This window comes from Anticarsia gemmatalis, chromosome 28 (assembly GCF_050436995.1).
Source record: "Anticarsia gemmatalis isolate Benzon Research Colony breed Stoneville strain chromosome 28, ilAntGemm2 primary, whole genome shotgun sequence".
NCBI classification, from domain to species: domain Eukaryota; kingdom Metazoa; phylum Arthropoda; class Insecta; order Lepidoptera; family Erebidae; genus Anticarsia; species Anticarsia gemmatalis.
The window spans coordinates 4,747,372-4,772,173 of record NC_134772.1 but is presented as its reverse complement, the minus strand read 5'-3'; the positions used below and the strand labels follow the sequence as shown (position 1 = coordinate 4,772,173).

At 35.9% G+C, this 24,802-nt stretch overlaps 1 protein-coding gene across 8 annotated transcripts in view; it reads right to left on the bottom strand.

The window, feature by feature from the left end:
* Syt7 (Synaptotagmin 7) overlaps window positions 1-24,802 on the bottom strand; it is a 679,167-nt gene that overhangs the window by 103,131 nt on the left and 551,234 nt on the right. For 2 of the 8 annotated variants that reach the window (XM_076132581.1, XM_076132582.1), the window contains exon 2: window positions 17,128-17,381. The exons of 5 other annotated variants lie outside the window; for them this stretch is intronic. In XM_076132581.1, the coding sequence (XP_075988696.1) occupies window positions 17,128-17,252 (125 nt within the window). In that variant the 5' untranslated portion in view covers window positions 17,253-17,381. The remainder of the gene's footprint in view (window positions 1-17,127; window positions 17,382-24,802) is intronic. One more of the 8 variants, XM_076132583.1, reaches the window with a different exon arrangement.

The window sequence follows — 24,802 nt, the reverse complement described above, 5'->3', positions numbered from 1 at the left end:
TAGACAACAACCGGGACCGACTTTTAACGTGCCCTCCGAAGCACGGAGACGCCCAGTTCAAATACCCCTATGCGGTCACCCATCTATGGAATGACCGCGCCCAGGATTGCTTAACCCACAGATCGTTTACCTACCGGTGAGCGCAACTGGCTATGGGCGCCTCGACTTTTTACAATAAAATCAACGAAACTTTTCTAAATGGACGTTACTTTTTCTTTTTTCCAAAGGTCGTTTACCTTTTAATCGTTGCAAATGATGTCAATTAATTATCTTGTACACCCTAATTTCACCCATTTAGTTTATTCCTAACAAATTGGCCGTAATTTATTTATTTATTTATTTTAAACTTCATATACATGTGTATATAGGCGGACTTAATGCCAAAGGCATTATCTACCAGTCTACCTTAGGGTGATGCAGAGATTGAAAGAAGTAGGTGTTTAAAAAAATAAAAATAAAGGACGTTAAGAACCAGGTTTACCAATAAATAAAAATAAGGTCATGTATGTACGTGTACTTAAATATAGATAGGTTTATACATACATAATGATTAACAAATAAAAATATTAAATACATATATATACCCATATACATAAATAAATAATAAAATAAACTATATACTGAATTATACAATATATATATTATGAATAATAAATATACATAAATAAAAACTAAGACGAGTGTGACGATTCTGCTACTTGTTTTAACAAGAGATTCCGCACTTTGCTCTTAAACGTATGACGGTTAGTGGACATCCTGATTTCAAGAGGGAGCGCATTCCATAATAAAACCGATTGGACAGGAAAGGAAGAGTTGACAAACCCAGAAGTGTGAGATGGACATAGAAGAAGAAGATTGTTTGAGGAACGGAGGTTACGGTTGTGATTGTCGCACAGATCGCTCCTTCAATGCAAAAGGGCCACAACTCAAAAAAAAATGAAAATCGTTTTATTGCAAAAATGACACCTGAACCGACTATATTTTATAGTAAAAAAAAAACCCCCATCATTTTTGCTTATATTTTGGCTGCACTGACTTACTGCCCTTTTTGCATTAGCTCACTTTGACAGGTAATGTCAGTGCAAAACAGCCACTTTGTGAGTTGCGCCCGGAGATTCAACGCAAATGCTCGTCAGTTGCATGAAAAAGTGCCACAATCCAAAATATGTCTGTGTTGGATGCAAAATTTCAAGTTAATGTGATTATATTTTACAATACAAAACTACCATATTTTGGAAAACGTCCTTTTTGCATTCTAACTATAGTATTTGTTACCATATTTCGCAATACAAAAGTGCCATATTTCTGAAAACGACCGTTTTGCATTCAAACACTAGTATTTGTTATTATATTTTGTAATATAACAGTAGCATATTTTGAAATACGTCCCTTTTGCATTAAATTATTGTGGAAATTAATAATCATTTTTAGCGTGCTAGAATGGGAAGGCCAGAAATATGACCGTTTGGTATGATAATAATTTTAGTTTTCGTTACAACTTTAAAAATAAAATGATACATTTTGATGCAGGCAAAGTAAAGAGGCACCCTTTCCTTTCAAATTCCTCTTTCAGGGGCTAGATCCGACCAGTCCTTTTCAAATGCGTCTAGATCATCCCGCCATCTCCATTTAAGTCTCCCGCGTCTGCTATGACCATCTTCTGGCATCCAGTTGGTAGATATGCGGGTCCACCTTTCCGAATGCATATGGATAATGTGGCCGGCTCAGTTCCATTTCTGCCAGGCGGTCTTCTCCCTTACATCGGCTATGCAAGTTTGGGAGCGCAGTATAGAATTTCGGACGTGATCTGTTCTTTTGATGCATAATATACTATACTCCATCGCTCTCTGGCTCTTTCTGGTTTTCCGTAAGGGACCATGTTTGGGCAGTGTAGGTAAGGACGGGTAGTAGGTATAAACATGTCGACGAGCTTTCACTTCAGTGACAGTGGAAGGTTACCCTTCATTAGCTCTTTCCTGGACCAGGATCTCTTTCAGGCACTTGTGACACGTTTGTCCAACTCTTTGTCCCGTCGGTTGTTAAAAGAGGTTATCTGGCCCTAGCAAGTGTACTCGTCGACATAGTCTATGACGTGCCCGTCTACCTCGACCCTACGTTTTGTGTTGTTGGTCATAACCTGTGTTTTTGTACGGTTCTTAATTAATCCAATCTGAAGGTTTGCCGTGCTCAGATCTTTGAGCATTGATTCGAGTTCCGATGCCGAAAAAGAGAAGAGGACTATGTCATCTACAAAACAATGGTTTGTTAACTGTTTACCACTTACAACTATGCTTTTGATTGCCATAACACCGCCAGGCTCCTGAAAATTTCTCTGAGGGTGCTGGTTAATAATTTGGGAGATAGCGGGTCTCCCTGTTTCACGCTTCTTTGGATTTGGAATGATATTGTTGTCTATTGCTTTGATGAGTTTGATGTATGAAGGTTCGATACTACATAGTATCTTTAAGTAGGACTTGGATGGAGTGATGATTCTATCGCGGAATGAGTAATGCTGTCAAAAGCTTTGGAATAATCCACGAATGCTCAATATAAAGGCTTATAAAACTCAAAAACCTTTTCTATTATCTTATTTCTTTAATACTCCTGCTGCACTCAGTCTACTCGTCACGTTACCCATTGATTGATGATGATGATTGATGTTTAATTTTACTAAATAATGAAAGTTACGCACAAAGTTGATCTCAATAATTTTACTTACTCAATAAAAAGTTAAGATTTTTTCATTTAGATTGTTTAATACAATGTTTTCCTGGTCTATTCAGTTATGGTTTTACTTAGTAATTATTATTAAACTTTTTGATACGGTTTTTTTACCAAAAAAGTACAATTAACCATTTTTATTTGTAAAACTGTGTTTAATTTTTGACATATTTCTCATAATATTGGTTCAAATTTTGAATGCAAAAGGGACTTATATGCTTTTTTCTCTTAATAGGTAACAGCTATTACTTACTTACTTACTCCGTTGGCTCAACGACCCAAAATGTGTCTTGGCCTCCGACACGAGAGAACGCCACTTTGCCCGATCTTTGGCTACTTCTTGCCAATCCCCGGCTTGAAGCTCCCTCAGATCTGCCTCCACTACATCCTTCCAGCGGTATCTTGGGCGCCCGACAGGGCGTCGTCCTGTCGGTCGACCTAAGTACGCTCTCTTAACACTACGATCTTCTCGCATTCTCTCGACGTGGCCGAGCCAACGGAGTCTGTGAGCTTTTATTTCTCCTATGATGTTAGGATTGGCTACGAGTTCCTCGATTTCGGCATTTTTGCGAATCCGCCAGCTCCCATCGGGTCTCTGCACGGGGCCCAAGATCTTTCGAAGGACCTTTCTTTCTGCGACCAAGAGCTTATTCTCTTCCTTTTGTGTCAGTGTCCAGGCTTCGCACCCATACATTAGAATAGGTCTTATTACGGTTTTATAAATTCGTATTTTAGTACTTCGGCTAAGAAGCCCGGACACTAACACTTTGTGCAGGGCCGCGCTACATCTTAATGTATTTTGGACGCGGATGTCGATCTCCTCCTCTCGAGTGTTCGTGTCCGTTATGGTGCAGCCCAAGTATTTGAATTTTGAAACGCCTTTGTAGATGGTGTCTCCAACATATAGGTCATTTCTGGCGACGCGAGTATTTTTGTAACGCTTCATGTGGAGGTATTCCGTTTTCTCGTGGCTTATTCTTAGTCCCACTTTCAGAGCTTCCGTTTCCAGGACCTTTGCTGACTCCTGCACCTCACTACTGCTCTCTCCAAGAAGGGCCAGATCGTCGGCATACCCTATCACCGTATGCTTTCCATTCAGTTTTGCCCCTGCGTCTAGTGAAAGCACTTTTCTAAGGACATGCTCTAGAACTAAGTTGAAAAGCATAGGCGATAAGGCGTCTCCTTGTTTTAGTCCTGTGACAACAGTAAACTCGTCTGTTAGCTCGTTTTGGACTCGAACTCTCATCCTGCTTTCGTTTGTGGCCATTTCGACCAAGTTGACTAGCTTTTTTGGGATATTAAAATTCCTCAAGATGTTATAAAGAGCTTCCCGGTCTATGCTGTCGTAGGCCTTGGTGAAATCCACGAAAAGGGAGTGAAGACTCTGTGAAAATTCCCATTTTTTCTCCATTATCTGTTTCAGAAGAAATATTTGGTCAATTGTACTACGGTTCGGCCGAAAACCACACTGATAATCAAACAGCTATTACAAAGTTTATTTTGTAGAAAGATAGAGCTAAAAAATACGCATCTAATGATATATTAACATCTTATATTTAATAAATAAATATATGAAATGTTATAAAAAAACAGTTTCAAAAATTTGTTTTGGCTCTCCTGTAAAATTTATAGATTTCGATTTGTGGCCCTTTTGTATTCAAGGAGCGAGATATTGAAAGTAGGGAGTTAGGTAGGCTGGGGGAGTAGAAGAAGAGAGAAAAGAGAAGAGAGTCGTGAGTGCACGTAAGTGACGACGCTCACGAATAGGCAGCCACCTAAGTTGGGAGCGATAAGTAGATATATGATCATACTTGCGGAGGTTGAAGATGAATCGAATGCAGTTGTTAAGAAGACGGTCTAGTTTGTTGAGGAGATCTGCATTCAGGTCAAAGTAACACACATCACCATAGTCGATCAGAGGGAAGATTAAGGTCTGCACAAGCATAGCTTTAGTCCTAGAAGGTAAAAAGTTCTTAAGACGATAAAGAGCCCTCAGTATGCCAGTGACCCTTTTACAAACATTAGAAACTTGGGCTCTCCAGCTTAAAGTTGAGTCCAAGTACAGGCCAAGATCTTTTACGGTAGGGGTCAGTTCTATGGTAGAGCCATTAAATACAACTGGTGGTACCTGCATATGATCTAACCTACTAATGCTACGATTACTTCCTACAACTATAGCCTGGCATATGGTAGGATTAACAGCCAAGCCGAATTTCATCGACCAACACTTGACATGCTCGAGGTCGTTATTTAACGTGGCGACAACTGAGGCTATAGAATCCACTGTTCCTTGCGAGTAGAGTTGCAAGTCGTCCGCATACAGATGATACGCTCCCTGAAGGTTTTTAGTCACAAGATTAATGAAAATTGAAAACAATAGTGGAGAGAGGAGGCCGCCTTGTGGGACGCCAGTGTCGAGTTCACGCCAGCTCGATGAAGATTCACCGATGTGAACCGACTGTTGGCGTCCTTGAAGATACGAGGAAAACCAATCCAGCGCACCGGAAGATATGTTAAGATGGGAAAGGATGGCGAGAAGGATATCATGACTGACGGTATTAAAGGCGTTCGAGAAATCAACCAAAGCCACCACGGTGACTTTAGTATCCTCCATGCCTGCCCTAATATCGCCAGTCACTTTTAGGAGGGCGGAAGTAGTGCTATGACCTGGTCTGAACCCAGATTGAAGTGGGTCAAGGAGGTTGTTATTAAGCACAAACTGTGTTAGTTGCTTGTGTACACAGGCCTCAAGCACTTTGGAGAGGAAAGGGAGAATCGATATGGGGCGGAAGTGAGCTGGACTTGAGGGATTAGGAATTAATGTTTTATTAAAAGAAACACCCCGTGGATTCGGTTGTCATTGTATTAGAACACCCTGTGGATTTTATTTAGTAATTGTTAGTGTTTGACAGTTTTAGAATCAATTACTTTTTATTTATTATGCTGGGTATATACAACATGCATATGAAAAAAAAATTGTATTTTTTTCTATAAGAAGTAATACCTGATATAAAAATGGAACTGGGCTGGTCATATCAGCCCCATCATCATTTATGGTTAAGCAACCTTAAGCACGGACATTCCATAGATGGGTGACCGCATAGTGATTTTTAAACTGAGCGTCTTCGTGCTTCGGAAGGCACATTTGATCAATCCGCCCGAAAGGCCTTTGACATGGCTTAACGAATGTTATCTTAATTGAAAACAACCGGGACCGATAACCGTTTTTACGTTACCTCCGAAGCACGGAGACGCCCAGTTCTAATACCACTATGCGGTCACCCATCTATAGAATGACCGCGCCAACGGTTGCTTAACCCACAGATCGTTTACCGACCAGTGGTAAAACTCTGCTCTCGATATTTAATCTTAAACACATAAAAATATCTAAAATAGATTCCCATAAACTACCCCATCCCTTAGATTTTATCACTTCTTTAACGTTGCGTTTAAGGGTTGTTTTACGAGGAAAATATTTAGGGGATGATTCTATCTTGATACCTATTTAAGATAAGGGTGAAATGAGTTTAGATAACGTTGAGTATAAAGATAAGTAAATTATTTTTTTATTTTTGTTAAATTGCTAATTGCTTTAAAACATTTTTTTTTTATCGTAAAAAATAGACATAAATAAATTGGCTTTTCACGCAAGTGAATGTAGAAAAAAGTCAAAATCTAAGGCAATACTTACAATAATTATATATTTTCAAAGTTTTATTTGTATTAGAGATAATTACTGTTGTGATCTAAACTAATTTGATGAAATATGCTTAAAAATTAACGCATTTCTTGGGTTTCAAAGTCCCCGACCTTGATTAGCGTAAAAAACTCAAAACCTAGCCCCTCCTTCAATTCCAGCCAGACCTTTGCCTAGCTCTAGGACAGTAATGGGTTAAAAAAAAACTGTGAAATACTCGATAACCTAAATAAGTATCATACATTTTCTCCACCCATATTCGTGTCAAGGGAATTACCGTGAAAAATGCTCACAATCAAACAAAATTGCACGTTATTACGTCACAAATACAACAAGATGAATCGCGGAACAAGATTTGTTAGGCTGTGGACTTAGTTAGCAGGATTATAAACGGAGAGGGTAGCGGAGCGGAGAGCGGAGCGGAAACGCAGCGACTGAGTAAAACCATGATCCGATGACGATTGCTTAGCGAGTATTCCACGTGCTTTAAACGTTTGTCACATCTATACTAATATTATAAAGAAGAAAGATTTGTTTGTAACGAATTGGCTCAAAAAGTACTGGACGAAATTTAAATGAAACTTGGTACACTGATATCTTATAACTTGGATTGACATATAGGACACATTTTCTGGGATTTTTTTATCACGCGGATGAAGTCGTGGACAGAAGCTTATTCGTTAATAAAAGCTTAATAGTCAGTGCGTATTTGGGCAATATTGGGCATGCACGCAGAATTTTACGAAAAAGTAGAAGGTGTACAAAAAAGTCATACTAGAGGTAAAAAATGCGCGTTTTCTCGTCCCATTGTAAGTCTAAAAATCTTATATTTACATGTATTCCATTTTAAAAGCGGTAATTTTTTTTCTACTAATATCCACGAACTACCTCATTTCATTGTAAAGTAATTGACAGCTACTTCGGTGATCGCTGCGCTACTCTCAATCATCCATCTTAGTGTTTCATAACCTACAAATATCACGTAGAAGTTATCCTTTGATGAATAGATCTAGAGTCTGTGTTTCATGGCAATAAGATTCTGACCATAAGGACAGATTTATCTCTTTATCTTATGGTCAGAACAGTGATAGCTGAGTGGTCATTTAGATTCCATGCAAGGAATTTCGAAGTTCGGGAGTTCGAGAGACTAAGAGTTTGGTATGTCTAATAACAGAAAATTGCAAAACACAAGGTAATGTAGAACGAGAAAGGAACCTTTGCCCAACACTGGGAAAATTTAAAATGTTTAGTAAACTATTATCAAACTTGTTTAAGTCGTTGGCTTTTGACGTAAATTTTGCTTGCGGCTGAACACTTGGCCCAAATTCCACTAAAGGGTCACCCATCTATAAAATGTCCTCGTTAAAGATTGCTCAACCCACTGAAGCTTACTTACTAATAGGTGCAAGTAACTATAAACACCTATCTTAGTTTTACTATAAACTTTGCAGTCTATAAATTAAAACAAAATTTAATTCTTTAAAGTTGTTCAAGAACTATTCTTTTTCAAGAGTAAATTAACTTTGAAACCGTTTATTGCAGAAAAACTTAAGCTTCAGACAAAACGACCAAGAGTGAGTTGAACTCAAGCACAAATGGTTCCGTACCATTAGTTTAAAAAATGGCAAATCATCACGTTTGTTGCATTGAAACCCATTTAACCCCAGTTTCTGAGCACATTTAACGGTAGTTTATCTATTTAATAGCGTTTTTTTATATGAGTGTAAACGCTATTGAATAGATAAACTACCGTTAAATGTACCTCAGAAACTGAGGGTTAGATATTGATTTTATTCTGTTTTTTTGGTATTTATTGTTATAGTGGTAACCGAAATACATCTGTGTAAATTTCAACTGTCTTATAATCACAGTTCATGAGATACAGCCTTATGAGGTGAGATATAAAAAGACATAGCATACGCTCTCTTAGGAAAAGGGTCTCAATTTATCCTTTTAGGTACTGAACCCTAAAAAGGTTTACTTAAGAAAGTAGTTAAGCCAATTGTAAAACAACTTGAACAACTTTAATACAACGAGGGATTATAGGATCCTGTTAAAAGGATCCCGCAGAACAGAATCCCATGTAAGTGATTGAGATATGGGATTGGGGTTTTGGAGGTCATACCCGATGTTGCGCTCACCGCGTGGTAAACTATCTGTGGGTTAAGCAAACCTTGGCGCGGTCATTCCATAGATGGGTGACCGCATTGTGGTACTTGAGTTGGACGTCTTCGTGCTTTGGTGGGCACGTAAAATGTCGGTCCCGTTTGTTGTCAATTAAGATAACAGTCGTTAAGCCACGCCAAAGGCCTTCGGGCGGCTTGAACAACTTTGACACTAGGTTGACCACTAACCATACGATAAGAAGAAGATAGAGGCGTAATTTTATGAACAAAAACACAGTACTTTGGTCACAACGAACAAACGTCTATTTTTAATCACGAAAGTATACCAATTATAAACTTTTTGCTTTACGGTCTGCCGTCAAAATTAAATTATTTGTAGACAACCCTTTTTGGTCGTGTATGTCACAATATATTTTCTAATTAAATACGACCCCAATCAAACTGGGTAGGATAAATCAAAACGATTGACCCACAATTAAGGCCTAGACGAATTTACAGCGTGGTTTAATCATTTAAAAAATACTTTAGTCAGACAACTTAAATAAATTTATCCCATTCATGTCCCACTGCTGGGCAAGGGTCTCCTCCCATAATGAGGGAGGGGTTAGGCCTTGAGTCCACCACGCTGGCCGATTGCGGGTTGGGGACTTTTCATACCATCAAGAACTGTTCTAAAAAACTCTCAGGCATGCAAGGTTGCATCACGATGAACAAGTGATAAATCATTTCTAATACACACACAACTTCGAAAAGTCATCGGTGTGTTGCCTGGGGTTCGATTCTGCAACCACTTGCGTGGGAGGTACCAACTTATACCACTCGGCTATCACTGCTAATCAGACAACTTATTCTCTATTAAGTTGTTGGACAAAAGCATGTCTGCGTAAAAGCATTTTCCGAGGTTTGATTTTTGAAAAAAGACAGTACATTTTTTACTTGACCCTTAAACTAAAACCCCTTTTATGGGATTGAAAGCTTGAACAACACTTGACAGGTTTTTGATGTCAACAGTATGAAATTCAAGATTTTAAATCGCTGAAGAAAAAATTAAGAATTTGATGTTCCAGAAAAAAAAAATTTACTTATATTTTTAATCGACTTTAAAAGTGGTTCTATGTATGTACAACGATTATTCCGGAAATTTGTTTTACGACATTTTTTCTGCTTGACACCAAATAGATGCTATTTGGTTTCATTTAGATTTAATTTGGTTCAGTTGGTTTTTATTACCTGAGCATTATTTTAGAACAGTAGCTCGATTCTGTACAGTGACATTTAGAATGTACTGCCAAAATAGTTCCTACGACACCCGTCAGAGGCGCTGATCAGATTTTCATACAAAATTTCTCGATGACAAGCCGGTTGTCGGTAGTCGATACTAGTAGAGAATCGAGCTACAGGTTACCTGAAAGTTTAGTATAAAAGTGTTGTGAAGGCATTCAAAATATTCTATCTCAACATTTTAAATTGCGGCATGGCAGATGCCGTCTGCAGACATTTGCAGAATCCAAACCATTTATCATAAAATAAGAACATATTTCTTCAAAAAATATAACATAATATTCTACACAATACATCAACATAACAAGCCACTAGATCATCCCCTATTTCAGCCCCTATTTCACCCCCTATGTGCTATAATAAGATCATTCATATCTCCCCTAGAGAATATATAGAAACAGATCGGATCATAAATATCACTTGTTCGCGATTAATTTTATACTTCGATGTATACGTAAATGCCATGGTTTTCCTTGTGGTGCTACGGTTATTTTTAGCCGATTTTTAATAAAGATGGAGGTTCTCAATTTACCTGTATTTTTGCTTTATAGCTTTATAGACATGCATGCATGCCTAAAAGTTGTTTAATACATTTATTGAGGGCATGCAAAGTCCCCAACTTGCACTTGGCCAGCGTGGTGGACTCAAGGCTTAACCCCTCCCCTCGGTTGAGCAGACCCTTGCCCTGCAGTGGGACAGAAATGGGTTATTAAAAAAAAAATTATAATGAGTAGACCGATTTTGATGATATTTTTTGTTTGAATGGCTGTGTTTCCCATTTGAAATCGATTCAAATCTGACGAGCGGTTGTTGTTCTTGTTCTATCCTTAAAAAATCATTACTCTGCCTATATTGATGTTATATTATGTCATCATTGTAACGTGGTGATACAAGTTAACACTAGTAGGTTTTGGCCGTGACAAATATGTGCTTTAACGTACATATATTTTATTATTATTTTGTTACTTAAGATTAACATTGTTAACGCCAAAACGTAGGTGCCATACTGCTACCATCGGGTTTAACAGGTGTGTACTGTGTATCTATAGTAATATTATAAAGCTGAAGAGTTTGTTTGTTTGTTTGAACGCGCTAATCTCAGGAACTACTGGTCCGATTTGAAAAATCATCACGCTACGACCAATAGGAGCAAAGTACCAGTAAAAAAGGTTAAAAAAACGGGGAACATTTTGACACATTCTCTCCTATGTGACGCAAGTGAAGTTGCGCGGGTCAGCTAGTTATGTATGTATGTAATGAAATCGACAATACATAACACAAAGAAACTGTGAAATTGCACAAATAATGTATTAGATTCTATCCAGCCGTATTCTCCTACAAATTACCGTTGGGACAAGGGGAAATATTTCCTCGCATTTTCCCGATCACTTTCTCAAGTTGTCGGATATTTTCGTATTTCCGAGAAACTGAATATTAGTGTGAATGCGTTATAGTTTTTGGGTTATATTTATATATGTCGTAGCCGGCGGTCCTGTATGACAAGATGTATGGATGTGAATGAGGCATGGGATGTTTGTAAGGATTGTATCAAGTGGCGTGGTGTCTTTGCTTACCTATGTGGGGAAAGGAGTGATTTTATGTGTGTATGTAAATGGATACATAATAAGAAAGAAGCTTGAAAGTCTGGCAACCAGTCTTACCGAAGGATACCGTGTAACCCAGGTAACTGGTTGTGGAGATCAGATAGACAGTCGCTCCATGTAAAATACTGATACTCAGCTGCATCCGGTGAGACTGGAAGCCGACTCCAACATAGTTTGGAAGAAAGGCTAGGCTAATATATATGTAAATGGATATATGTGTCTACTAATGCCTCGGGTCATTACAAATGTTCGACTTACGGCATGCCATTTTATTGGCCTTCCACGCTTACACATAAAGTTCCTATGATTTTTTTGATCATAACGTAGTGTAATTTGCATCGGTCTAATATAAAAAAACCTAACTGGCAACATCTATACTATAAAATTATAAAGCTGAAAAGTTTGTTTGTTTGTTTGAACGCGCTAATCTCAGGAACTACTGATCCGATTTGAAAAAATATTTCAGCGTTAGATAACCTATTTATTAAGGAAGGCTATAGGATATATATTATCACGCTACGACCGATAGCTCCGATAGGAGCGGAGTAGCAACGAGAAATGTTACAAAAACGGGGAAAATTATGACGCATTCTCTCTTATGTGACGCAAGTGAAGTTGCGCGGGTCAGCTAGTTTTGAATATAATTGTATGTACAAATGATAATTATCAATAGCAACTGTAAAACACTGCAAGCTGAGAAGTCTTTCAACTGTTCTTGAAATGATTCTGAGTCGTCAAACTGCGCTTGACTAGCGTGGTGGACTCAAGACCTAACTCTTGTAGTTCGTAAGTTATTAGCGTTTAAATAAACTCTAGCTTCAAATTTAGAAAAAGGTCTATATATATTACGTGCCTGTGATAAAAGTTGGAATATAAGAATAAAACAATTGTGTATCAAAAAAAGTTACAAAATACTGCAACGAACATTTTTTGATATAAATATTCACAATGCACAAACAATCATTGCAAAAGCCAACATGTAAGTTTTTTGTAATTAAACTTTTTGATACTAGGCTTTGTGGGTTTTGAACTGAAAACTAGAGTACGCAATACTGTTGAACAAAGCTTTGCCAATTTTGACGTGTATTAACAATTAATCTTTTGTTTTAGTTTACAAATGCACACAAAATACATAAAATCACGATTTTTTTCTTATAGGGGTAGGCAGACACCAGTGAACTTGCTTCGATTTTTTGTCCCTTGCTTCATTTACACCATACATCTTGTAATACAGGATCGCCCGTTACGAGAGCAGAAATAATTTGTATTAGATAAAATATTTTTCATTTTCCCACTGCTGAGCAAGGCATGAGAGAAGGGTAAGACCTTAGTCCACCACGTTGGCCAAGTGAGGGTTGTGAACTATGCAACGTATCCTATTTTGATTTGAATGCTAACAGTTTAACTCTGAGGTATAAAGTTTTCTTCACTGTTAGAATACGTGATAATTATTTCTAATACTCACAACTTGGTAAAGTCACTATTGTGTTGCCTTAGGTTAGAAAACGCACTTGGGTAGTAATTATAATATTATAAAAATATGTAAATACATTTATTTGTAAAAAGGAGGTAGAAAACACACAATATTCTATGTTGAAAATGTACAAATTATTATAACTGTATAAGTACAGGAACTCAGAATGAAACTTGAACATTTAACTGTTGGTAGTTAACGTTAGTTGCAACTTGCAAGTAATTTGGAGAAACGCTGGCGTCTCCGTATAGTTTGTGTTCAAAACTTACGAAATGAGATTTCGGAATAATATTTCATGTTTTCTGATGTCATATCGTAGTATGTGGTAATAATAATCCTAGCCGTTATCCAGCAATAGCGGTCAGTTTCATTGAAACTGGCCATCTGTGCAGGACTTTGTTTATAGTGTTCAAGTGTGTGCACAATATACAGGTACACTTTCTATTCATTCGCTAACATATACAGTGGGACAGCTAAACCGACAGGGCTGAGGCACAATCTCTGAGAAATCTTAGAAAAGATTTCTTGGCCCGTCCCAGAGTTCAAACCTGAGACCTCTTGCGCGGCAATCGCTTACACTAACGACTGCGCCACAGAGGCGGTTTTTATAAAGGGTGTTGTCGAATATCGAGAATTTGACATTTAAAATGTCCTGCAAAAATAGTTCCTAAGACGCCCACTAGAGGTGCTAATAAATTTCCCATGCAACATTTCTCGTAAATTAGCCAGTTGTGATAATGGTAGAGTGATATTTGAAAATCATAAATTACTCGTTACAGAGACTAAAAAAAAGTAGTTCAGAAAATCCCAAGTCTCTTTATTTATTTCTTCCGTACACGACTTTTCAAATGTGTAAAAGAACTGGAAAGCATTTAGTTATGAATATTTGACCTTCACCTTGACCTCTACTTCCAGTCTGACCAGCTTCCAGCATATAGTTTATTCAGTACAACCTTATGAAAAAGCACAAAAGCGTTTCAGTTGATAGCAACCGAAAACAATATTACGTAGCTTTTTGTTTCATAATTTAATAAGCACTTTGAAAGGGAGAAAATTCAATATGCTTTCTTTTGCCAATGTTTTTTTTGTGTTTAGGTTATTTGGTAAATTATATTTTTGTTCTTAGTATTTTTTTGTCGCCGTAGTATACGAATAAATTACTATTAGACCCAAAACTACGTTTCTTTTTTTGTTTGGAATCAAACCAAACACTTTTTTGAAATTAAAGCTGCTTCTTACTTTGACTTTAAATATATTATTATGTACCTCTAGACTTGAAATTAAAAAAAAATTACACGTCGGAATCAAACCTGAAACCAGAATTTTTTTATACACATATTTATTATTCCATATATTATATATTCCGTATAGCATTTTGATACTGCCATATCGCAATATTAAACGGTAAAACGGATTGCAAAAATGCCACTATTTTAATTTAAAAAATTAAGAAATATAAAAATATTCGCTAAAGAAAAATATAATAGAACAAATTAATTACTTTTTCGAAGTACTTCCGCAGCTTACCTCAGATGCAACCATTCTTTATTAAATTAGTTCACAACAGAAAAGGAAATTATTACTTTTTTTTTTTTTTTGGACAACTCACACACGGTCATTTGGTTTCAAACTAAGCAGAGCTTGTACTATGGTAATCAAATTACTGATAAACATACTTATATACTTCTAAATACATACTTATATAGATAAATGAACATCCAGGCTCAGAACAAATACTCGTGCTCATCACACAAAGATTTGTCCCGGGTGGGATTCGAACCCACCACACGCGGCGCTACGGTTGTTGCGGCGAGGTGACCGCTTAAACCATTGCGCCAAACGTGCAGTTTAAACTTTACTTGCTTTATCCGCGGCTTGGTCCGCGTTAAAAGGTTTCTTAGGGTAAAATGTATCCTATGTGTTAATTCAGGTTACAAACTATGTGTATGTTTATCAAAGTCCATTTAGTAGAATTTTAAAATAATCAATACTGCGTAAGTATTATTATTATTAGTATAGAAAACAAATAGTGAGATTACGCGTTAAAATTATCCATACATCATCATCATCAGCCCAGCCTTTACAACTATGTTTGAATCGGCTTACTGCCTCATCGGATGCAGCTGAGTACCAGTATTTTACATAGAACGACTGTCTTTCTGACCTCCACAACCCAGTTTCCTGGGTTATAATACGATACCCTTCGGTAAAACTGGTTGTCAGGCTTTCAAGCTTCTGACTACTCTAACGACTGTCAAAGATCTTCGAAATTGACAGCCGGGACCCACAATTTAACGTGCCTTTCGAAACACGGAGGAACTCGATATGTATAAGATGGTTACCCATCCACAGATCAATCTCGGCAAGCGTGGCTTAACCTCAAAGATCAATCCACACGGCAGTATAAGTGTTTCTCACATTATAAATAAATAATTTGTGATAAAAGCAATCATATTACTGCATCTTCATAATCTGTGTCAGTCTGCGGGCGCTGCAATCTCACAGGCAGATGAAAGCTTGATCCCTAGGTAATTTGTTTATTACATTGCGGCGTATTAAAATGCACTCAAATCGGTTTGTGTTGATTCTGATAAAATGTATGAAATAACCATCTTTTAATGTGAAAAAAGTGAAGTGTTTAGTTTACCTACAGCTTATTTTGTTCAATCCGCAATTTCGTTTCATAATAGCAACTTAACTTAAGACTTCGTCGTATACGTTTATTGAAATAAAGAGACAATATTTTTTTTTATGAAGTACTTATTTTAAAGTAAAGATGTGGCACAATTGCATGTCCAATGTGTGATTTATAAAACTACAAGTAACTTATACATAAAAAAAATACAATTATGAATGCAAATTTTCGAAAAACGGAATCACATTTCCTCATTTCTCAACTTACCTTTTTTCCACCCTTTAATGGGGAGACGTGATATTAAGGTCGGGTAAAAAGTCTTTTCGCATATAGTATGTACGAACTTAACGTAATAAAATCTCTTTGGCTTCAAGAATCACAAATGAGTACACGGTTCATTAGGTTTCTTTCAGTGAGCTCGTGAGGTACTCAAATATCGAGCTTTTTTGTGTAGAGAAAAGATTTTATTACAAGTTCATACATACTAGAATGCGAAAAGACATTTTCCCCGACCTAATACGTATGAAAGTCCAGTGTGCTTATTTAAAGACTAGCTGACCCACGCAACTTCGCTTGCGTCACATAAAGAGAATGGGTCAAAATTGTCCCCGTTTTTGTAACATTTTTCACCCGTATTCTGCTCCTATTGGTAGGAGCGTGATGATATATAGCCTATAACCTTCCTCGATTAATGGACTATCTAACACTGAAAGAACTTTTCAAATCGGACCAGTACTTCCTGAGATTAGCGCGTTCAAACAAACAAACAAACAATCAAACAAACAAACAAACTCTTCAGCTTTATAATATTAAGTATAGTATAGATAAAATAGTTTTTAAATGACAGCCGAAAATGGTTTTTGAAAATTAACAAAATTAATTCAGAAAAAAAAATGAGTGCCTTTTAAGTTTTTCGTTGAAAAGTAAAAAAAATATGTAATTTACTTACCTCTGTGCATAATATTCATAGAAAGCGACTAGTATCTCAATGGACCTGGTCATAGCGGCCCACATCTCATGAGTCTTGCATTTGTTATAGTAATATAAGTTTTATGATACCTTTTATTGGAAAGTTGAGGTCGAAGGTTTTGGCTTACAAATAAATAAACCTAATAACGTACGCGTAGTATTTACAAGATGTATGGATGTGAATGAAACAAGGGAAGTTTGTAATGATCGTATCAAGTATCGTTCTTTGGTCTCTGCCTACTCCTATACTAAAGCTTGATTCTATACATGTGTAAAAGTCTAGTGTTTATCTTTATATATATAATTCTTCTGTAAGTGTGTATGTCACTGAACTGCTCTTAAACGACTGGACCGATTTTGATGAGTTTTTTTGTGTGTGTTCAAGGGGATCTGAGAATGGTTTAGATTCACAATTTTGTCCGCTGGACAATGTTTCTTTAATTAATTTTTAATTTATTAGTCAGGACAACGTCTGTCGGGTCCGCTAGTTTAAAGATAAAATAGTTTCTAAATCACAGCTGAAAATAGTTTTTGAAAATTAGCAAAATGAATTCAGATAAAAAAATTGACTGCCTTTTAAATTTTTCGCTGAAAAGTCATAAAATATATATTTTACTTACCTCTGTGCATAATATTCAAAGAAAGCGACAAGTATCTCAATGGACCTGGTCATAGCGGCCCACATCTCATGAGTCTTGCATTTTGGGTTCAAGGCAGACGGCAATCGCGGCGGTCCCTCCGACATTGAAATATGTTCACATACTTTATATGTACACTGTTTATATCACTTTCACTTATATAAACTAGTTCAGAAGAAGGCACAAAAATAATTGCTAAAAGATTTTTTTTAAGGAATTTAATCAACAAAAAAATTCTGAAAAGTGAATTTTTGTAAATAAAAATAAATATTTTAGCCCTAAATTAACTTATGCAATGAAAAAGACACACAAATATTTGACGTCAGATTTTTTTTATAATAAAACCAAATAAAAATGAATAAAAAAATATTATTGAGAATAAAAATTAATATAATTGTTATAGTGAGCTTTTCTTTCTTTTATGAAAATTGGTGGTCGGAGTTATCTATAGTTTTTCAGACCTTCTATACAGACAAACCTTTTTATATGTTTGATTCGGAAATCTAATTAACATTTTCTGGTCTCTGCCTACCTCTATGGGAGAAAGGGGTGATTTTATGTAGACTATGGACTTAAACAAAAGAAACCGATTATTTAATTGGTAACTCCATAATCATTCCTATCCGACTCTCAACATACTAATGGACCTTTAAACCATCTCTTAATCCATGCTAAAAGCTAAAAAACCTCAATACAAAATACAGAAAATTTTTCAATCATCCACAAAGAAAAATATTTAAAAGCTTTCGATATGGAACTTATCAATAATTCAGAAGGGGTTGAAAATGGGGATGTTCGGGTCAACACTGATGTGTCCTGACATACATTTATTACTTTCAACCCCGTGTCGGGTAAATAGGGGTGCTTCTAGGTATAGAGATGTCGCTTCTGTACAGGGTAAAAGTTGTGGGTGTATTTTGGGGTTGATAATAGGTTTTAAATGTTTATTAAAAAAAAATGTTTTTATACTAAATTGTTCCTGCTTCTAATTCCTACTCTTTTAAAGTTATGTTATTCAATTCAAATAGCTTGAAGTACTTACCCGACCATTCCTGTTGTCTTGTTTGTGTGTCTGTCTGTGTCTGTGTCTGTACTTAATAGTAACAATATTTTTTGCTTTAATTTTGAATAAAAAAGTTCCTGCGTTTGCCTTAAACAATTTGAGTAATGATAATATGTTTATTGTTAATTAAACGCTCTCAAAATTCCAAAAAAAATATTAACTTATTTGTTAATTAGGATACCCAGTAAAGATATTACTATAACTTCTAATACAATAATGCTATGAGCATTCCAAAACTTTCTGCAATCGTCATTATATATCAACCAATTTAACTCTCTGAACTGAACTCTTATTTTTCATGAGCCAAATTATCTACATGTACAAACTGCATGAAAATACGTTCAATAATACATTTTATCAGTTTAATCTATACTAATATTAAAACGCTTGTTTGTTAGTTTGAACGCGCTAATCTCAGGAACTACTGGTCCGATTTGAAAAAAATCTTTCACTGTTAGATAGCCCATTTATCGAGGAAGGCTATAGGCTATATATCATCACGCTACGACCTATAGGAGCAGAATACCAGTAAAATATGTTACAAAAACGGGGAAAATTTTGACTCATTCGCTTATGTGACGCAAGCGAAGTTGCGCGGGTCAGCTAGTGTGACGTATAAGAAAGACAGATGCCCACTTTTTCATAACACATAGTAAATAAAATACATTGTCTTACAAAATAAAAGGACGCCATATTTCAAACATTTCCGAAGCGTGAAACAGCAGCTACCATAAAATGATTTCTCTCAAGAAATATAATTCTTCACTTTCTTGCCCCGAGGGAGATTCGTAAACATGTCGATGGTAGAATAAAACTGTGTTACGGAAAAATTGTATGACATTTAACTTAGATATTGAGAATAGATATTAGTTCACTAAGAAAAAAACTTTTTATAGACAAATAATGTGCTTGAGAAACAATTTTAACATTAACATAAAGACAAGTTTATATTCGTTCCTAGAAATGAATACAATCTGTTTAAAAGCATTCTTCTAGGAATCTAGAAGATTTTACTGCATCTGTGGGATGATCAGAAAGTGTATCCGACTGCTGATCGTGAGGTCTTGGGTTTGACTCCCGGTGCCAAATCTGTTCAGCCATTTTGGAGTAAATACAGGATTGAACAAACTCGTATTTTTACTATATTATACTCATTCAGTGTTATGATCTCTTAGTAAGTCACTGATTTTAACCTAAATTTCATGTAATGCCTCTCTAATGAGCGCCCGTCTATCTGTTAACGCCGCTAGAATATTGGCACACCGCATCTAGCGAACCCGATATCTGCGCTAGCCACCCTCGTTACTGGTGGTTTATTGAGTATCGGAAATACTCTCCAAATGGTAACTGATAAAGGATAAGTAGTTCTTGATGCTTGAATGAAGAGAATGATATTTTTGAAGCGCCATTCTTGATGATAACAAATTAGACTAATGTTCTTTGTAAAAAACATCTAATTTCTTCTTTATATTAGTACTAGGTGGCCCGCGCAGCTCCGCTCACGCTTAATTTTTAGTACCTTTTATAAAATAAATACTAAGAATGTATTCTCGGCCTCCAAAATTTCTACATATGGAAGAAAGTAACCTGGACTTAGCCAAATAAAAAATATTTACTAGGATTTTTTATCTTATTTATTGATTTAAGTGTCATTACCGCCCCTCTTGGAATAAGAAATAGGCCTAGAATCTAACCCTCTAATTCATAAACACACTATAAACCTATTTTAGTTACAAAGCTACTATAGTATGTTTTCTCTTTTTCATTTCGCTAAGAAGTGAAAGAAACAAAACACTTCATAAGCCTTTCATAACTTCATACATTTTTATGAATAAAAGGCATAGAAAAAACACAAAATATATTAGTGCTAGTTTGTTACCAAGAATTGAAAATCGAGAATTGTTTGCACACAGACTACCACACAAAATGGACGTTTGAATTCCAGTCAGTCTGTCATCTAGTCAGTGTCATATGCACTGGTCCACTGTTTCGGCTAAATCGAACTGTGTTTGCGAAATAGAAGATTTGAGGGATAGAATGCTATGTAAGAGATGTTCAAATAACTTCATTCTTATATACATATATAATATCACGTCTGTTATACCCGAAGGTGTAGTCAGCGGTACATGAAATAAACGTTTTGCTATATTAATGTTAGTCCCATGTAATAGGGAGTGAACCCATTACCATCTACCGGGCATGTTACCAAACTCTGTTTTAAATTTTATGAAAATCGGTTATGTTGTTTAGCAGTAAAAGCGTAACAGATAGAATTTCGTATTTATAATATTAGTATGGATATTAATATCACTGACTGTTAGTCTACCATTGAACAAATTGTGGTAAATTAAGCCTATAGATATTTAGAGACCCGTGGTCAAACAAATGCTCCTTTAAAAAATATTGCCCGTATCATGTAACATTCTACAGGAATTAACGCAAACATGCATTTTACATTGGCTTTCTTGACATTTCGGCACTGCCATGATAGCAAAATAATCCCAAATCTCTTTTGCTACTTTTCCCAAATTACACGCGAATCTGTTTTTTCAAATTACGATCTAGACCGTTATTTTATCAAAAACCCCATATTAGTATCAGATAATAATAAATCCTATACCTATAAAATAAGCCATAAATATTTTTATAACAGCCCTCGGCTAACAAGGCTATGAGTTATGGGGGTTGTATGAAAATCAGTCACCCGTAGGGATACCGTTCTGTCGTAGAACATAAATATCTTGGAAATTATAATGGATGTTTTTTTATGTACGGTTTTTGTTATATTTGTAGGAAGATTACAATCATTGTAGTAGTTATAACCAACTTAAAAAAGAGCTGATAGTTTTCAAGTTTGCTACGGGATTTAGGATTTTCAACCAACAGTGAAAGTTTAATCTAAATAAATGTAACTGGCTGACTGACTGACTGTCATAGTGACATCTATCAACGCACAATCCAAACAATTGGACGGATCGGGTTGAAATTAGGCATGCAAGTAAATTTTATGACGTAGGCATCCGCTAAGAAAGGATTTTTATCTATTTTACTACCAAGGAGATAAAATAGGGGTTAATTTTTCTTAGAAAATTCTGTCCTAAGTAATAAACCACGCGGATAAGGTCGCGGGCAAAAGCTAGTCTAATATAAATTAGAAAAGCTTTACAGCACCTTTTCCGACCCTGGAATCAAACCTGAGATCTTATTGACGGCAGTCGGTATTTTCTACAACTTTTAAGCAAATTGTATTAATTTCTAAATAAAACAGAGTTAATTGTCCTCAAAGGGAAGTGTCAACAATTGGAGCACGTTGTCGAGACTGATAATGTGATTGTTGTTTAAATTCAATAGATGGCGCTGTTCCCCTAAGGATGTGTAATGATAATATTTGATGGCGGTCCCGAGAGGAGAGGAAGAAAGACTTTTGAAGAGGGGTAGCTATTTTTGGAATTGATTTTAAATATTCAACTACGCGTTTGGCACAGTGGTTAAAGTGAGTTTCCACAATAATTGAGGCGCCGCGTGTAGTATGTTCCAATCCCACCCGAGACAAAAAAATGTGTGAAGAGCACGTTTATTTTTCTAAGCTTTTCTAAGCTTGGTTGTCATTTTTAATTATTCCGAAATATCTAGAAAAATGCTTTTATACAAGTTATATTCATTTCTAAATAAAACAGAGTTAATTGTCCTCAAGGGAAAGTGTTAACATTGGGGCACGTTGTCGACACCGATAATGTGATTGTTGTTTAAACTCAATAGATGGCGCTGTTCCCCTAAGGATGTGTAATGATAATATTTGATAGCGGTCCCGAGAGGAGAGAAAGAAAGACTTTTGAAAAGGGGTAGATATTTTGGAATTGATTTTATATTATATTTTTATTATGATGAAGTATATAATACAAGTATGTTTATCAGTTATTTGGTAACCATAGTACAAGCTCTACTTGGTTTGGAATCAAATGACCGTTTGTGAGTTGTCCAATTGTCATTTGGGTAATTATAAAAGAGTTCGAAAAGCAACCTCTTAGAGTTCGTTGTTGAAAAAGTAACCAATGTTTGATGACCGATTTCCTACTTAATGCACAACAGATAGACACGTAGCTTTCATTTTATAATATTACGAGTAGTATGGAATATGAATATTATTATAATAATTCTAATACATTTTTAATCCTGAAATCTTTCTTCTTAAAAGTCATTCACCATGACTGACTTAAACCTCCATAACGCAAGTCCTGACAATACCACACCTTACTGTGAAACATTCATAATCCCTTGAAGAGGGTGCCGAAAGTACCCCTTTGTATAGGGTGTTTAAGACGAAACGTTTAAGGGAGGAGAAGGTGCAAGGCTAAGTTTACAGTAGCAAAAATTTCACTTTTTTTAAAAAATTTTAGTTACAAAAATTATTTTTCTTCTCATATATACACAATGTTCCAATATTTTCCTAATTTTATCTTAAAATCTAATCTTAAAACAGTTTAAAACTGATGTAATGAGTTAAATTTTAAGATAGTTTTTCGAAAAAAGTAGTAAATGGGCCTCTTGTATGTGGAAGTTTTTCTGGGTAAATTGTTCTACCGAAGGGTCTCTTTCCGAAAAAGAGGGGGGTTAGCCCTTGAATCCAACACGCTTGCTGATCAAGATCAGGCTGGGGACTTTGCATGCCCTGAAGAAATGTATTAAACAATTTTTTTAGGCTTGCAAGGTTTCATCCATTTTCCTTGCGTTTAAATTACTAATTAATTATTTTCATAAACTTTATTTAAATCATAAAAGAGGTAATAATATATTTTTGTACGTTAAACTAAGAATATTATTTTATATCTTGGTTATACATACTCGCTTGAGTTTCATCACACCCTATACTTGGTTTATGTAGATGACGTCATTGTCTCCCATGACACAAGGAGGGCAGGAGCTCAAATGAAAAGTTTAATGGCGAACGGTTTTACGCCTCAATGGTTACGTTTAATATGGTATTATAGATATTTATCCCCGTTTTGTAACATTTTTAACTGGTACTCTGCTCCTGTTGGTCATAACGTGATATTATATATAGCCTATAGCCTCCCTCAATAAATAGGCTATCTAACAGTAAAATTAATTTTCAATTCGCACCGGTAGTTCCTGAGATTAGCGCGTTCAAACAAACAAACTCTTCAGCTTTATAATATTAAGTATAAGTATAGATAAGTATAGATATTAACTTGTTTTTTTTTGTATTCGCTTGAGTTTTTCACTCCCTATACTTGGTTATGTAGATGACGTCATTGTCTCCCATGACACAAGGAGGGCAGCTCCTATGAAAAGTTTAATGGCGAACGGTTTTACGCTTCAATGGTTACGTTTAAAACGATATTTTATATAATATTATGGATTACGTGTGTTTTTCATCCCCTCTTAGACGCTTGAGGCATAATTTTCGAAAAAAGTGGCGCCTTTTGCTTGATCCTCTGTCTCTGTGCAAAATTTTATGAAATTCGGTTTAGCGGTTTTACTGTGCAAGTATACCAAACATCACAATCTTTAACTATCAAATCAAATTCAAATTGTATCAAAATCAGTTCAGTAGTTTAGGTGTGGAAACATAATAAACCGAACTAACGATTCGCATGGTTTCACGCCTTTATAGTCTTATTGAAAACTACATTCTATACAATATTATAGACCAGTGTTCCACCTACAGTTTTGCCCGTGTGAAATTTCACACTCTTCGGAAGGAAATTTTCAAAAAATCCTTTCCTAGTGCTCTTCTACATTTTTTAAGAAATATTCATACCAAATTTCAACTTTCTACGCTTAGAAGTTTTGGTTGTACGTTATCCATCAGTCAGTCACTCAGTCTTCTTATCGTATGGTTCATGGTCAGCCTAGTGTCAAAGTTGTTCAAGGCTTAACGACTGTTATCTTGATTGATAACAACCGGGACCGACATTTTACGTGCCCTCCGATGCACGGAGACGCACAATTCAAATACCACTATGCGCTCACCCATCTACGGAATGACCGGACCAAAGGTTGCTTAACCCCTGATTACCGACCGGTGAGCGCAACTGGCTACGGGCTACTCAGTAAGATTATATAATAACTAGCTGACGGACAGAATTTTGCCCATTTTTATAAAAAAAATTACTGGTTCCTTGCTCCTATTTGTCGCAGCGTGATGCCTATAGCCTTCCTCGATAAATGGGCTATCAAATTTTTCAAATCCGACCCGTAGTTCCTGAGATTAGCGCGTTCAAACAAACAAACAAACTCTTCAGGTTTATAATATTTAGATATTGATCAAAATTAAAACAATAATAAGTATCTATATACTTCTATATATGTTCTTTTAATATAACCTTCACAATACAGCCTCCGACGACCAACCAACTAACTATTATTGATCTAAAACAGTTCTAGAACTATCTATTTCAACCTAGTTTCTTTTAATCTAGTGATTGGCGTGCCCTCGCTGATCCGACACTTAGTTCTCGCTCAATTTAGATATATACTTGTATTTACTGATAAAGGTTAAAGCTTAGATATGTTCAGTGAGAATTGATGGAGTTTTTTTACTATTTATTTGGTTAAGACCAAATAAAATCA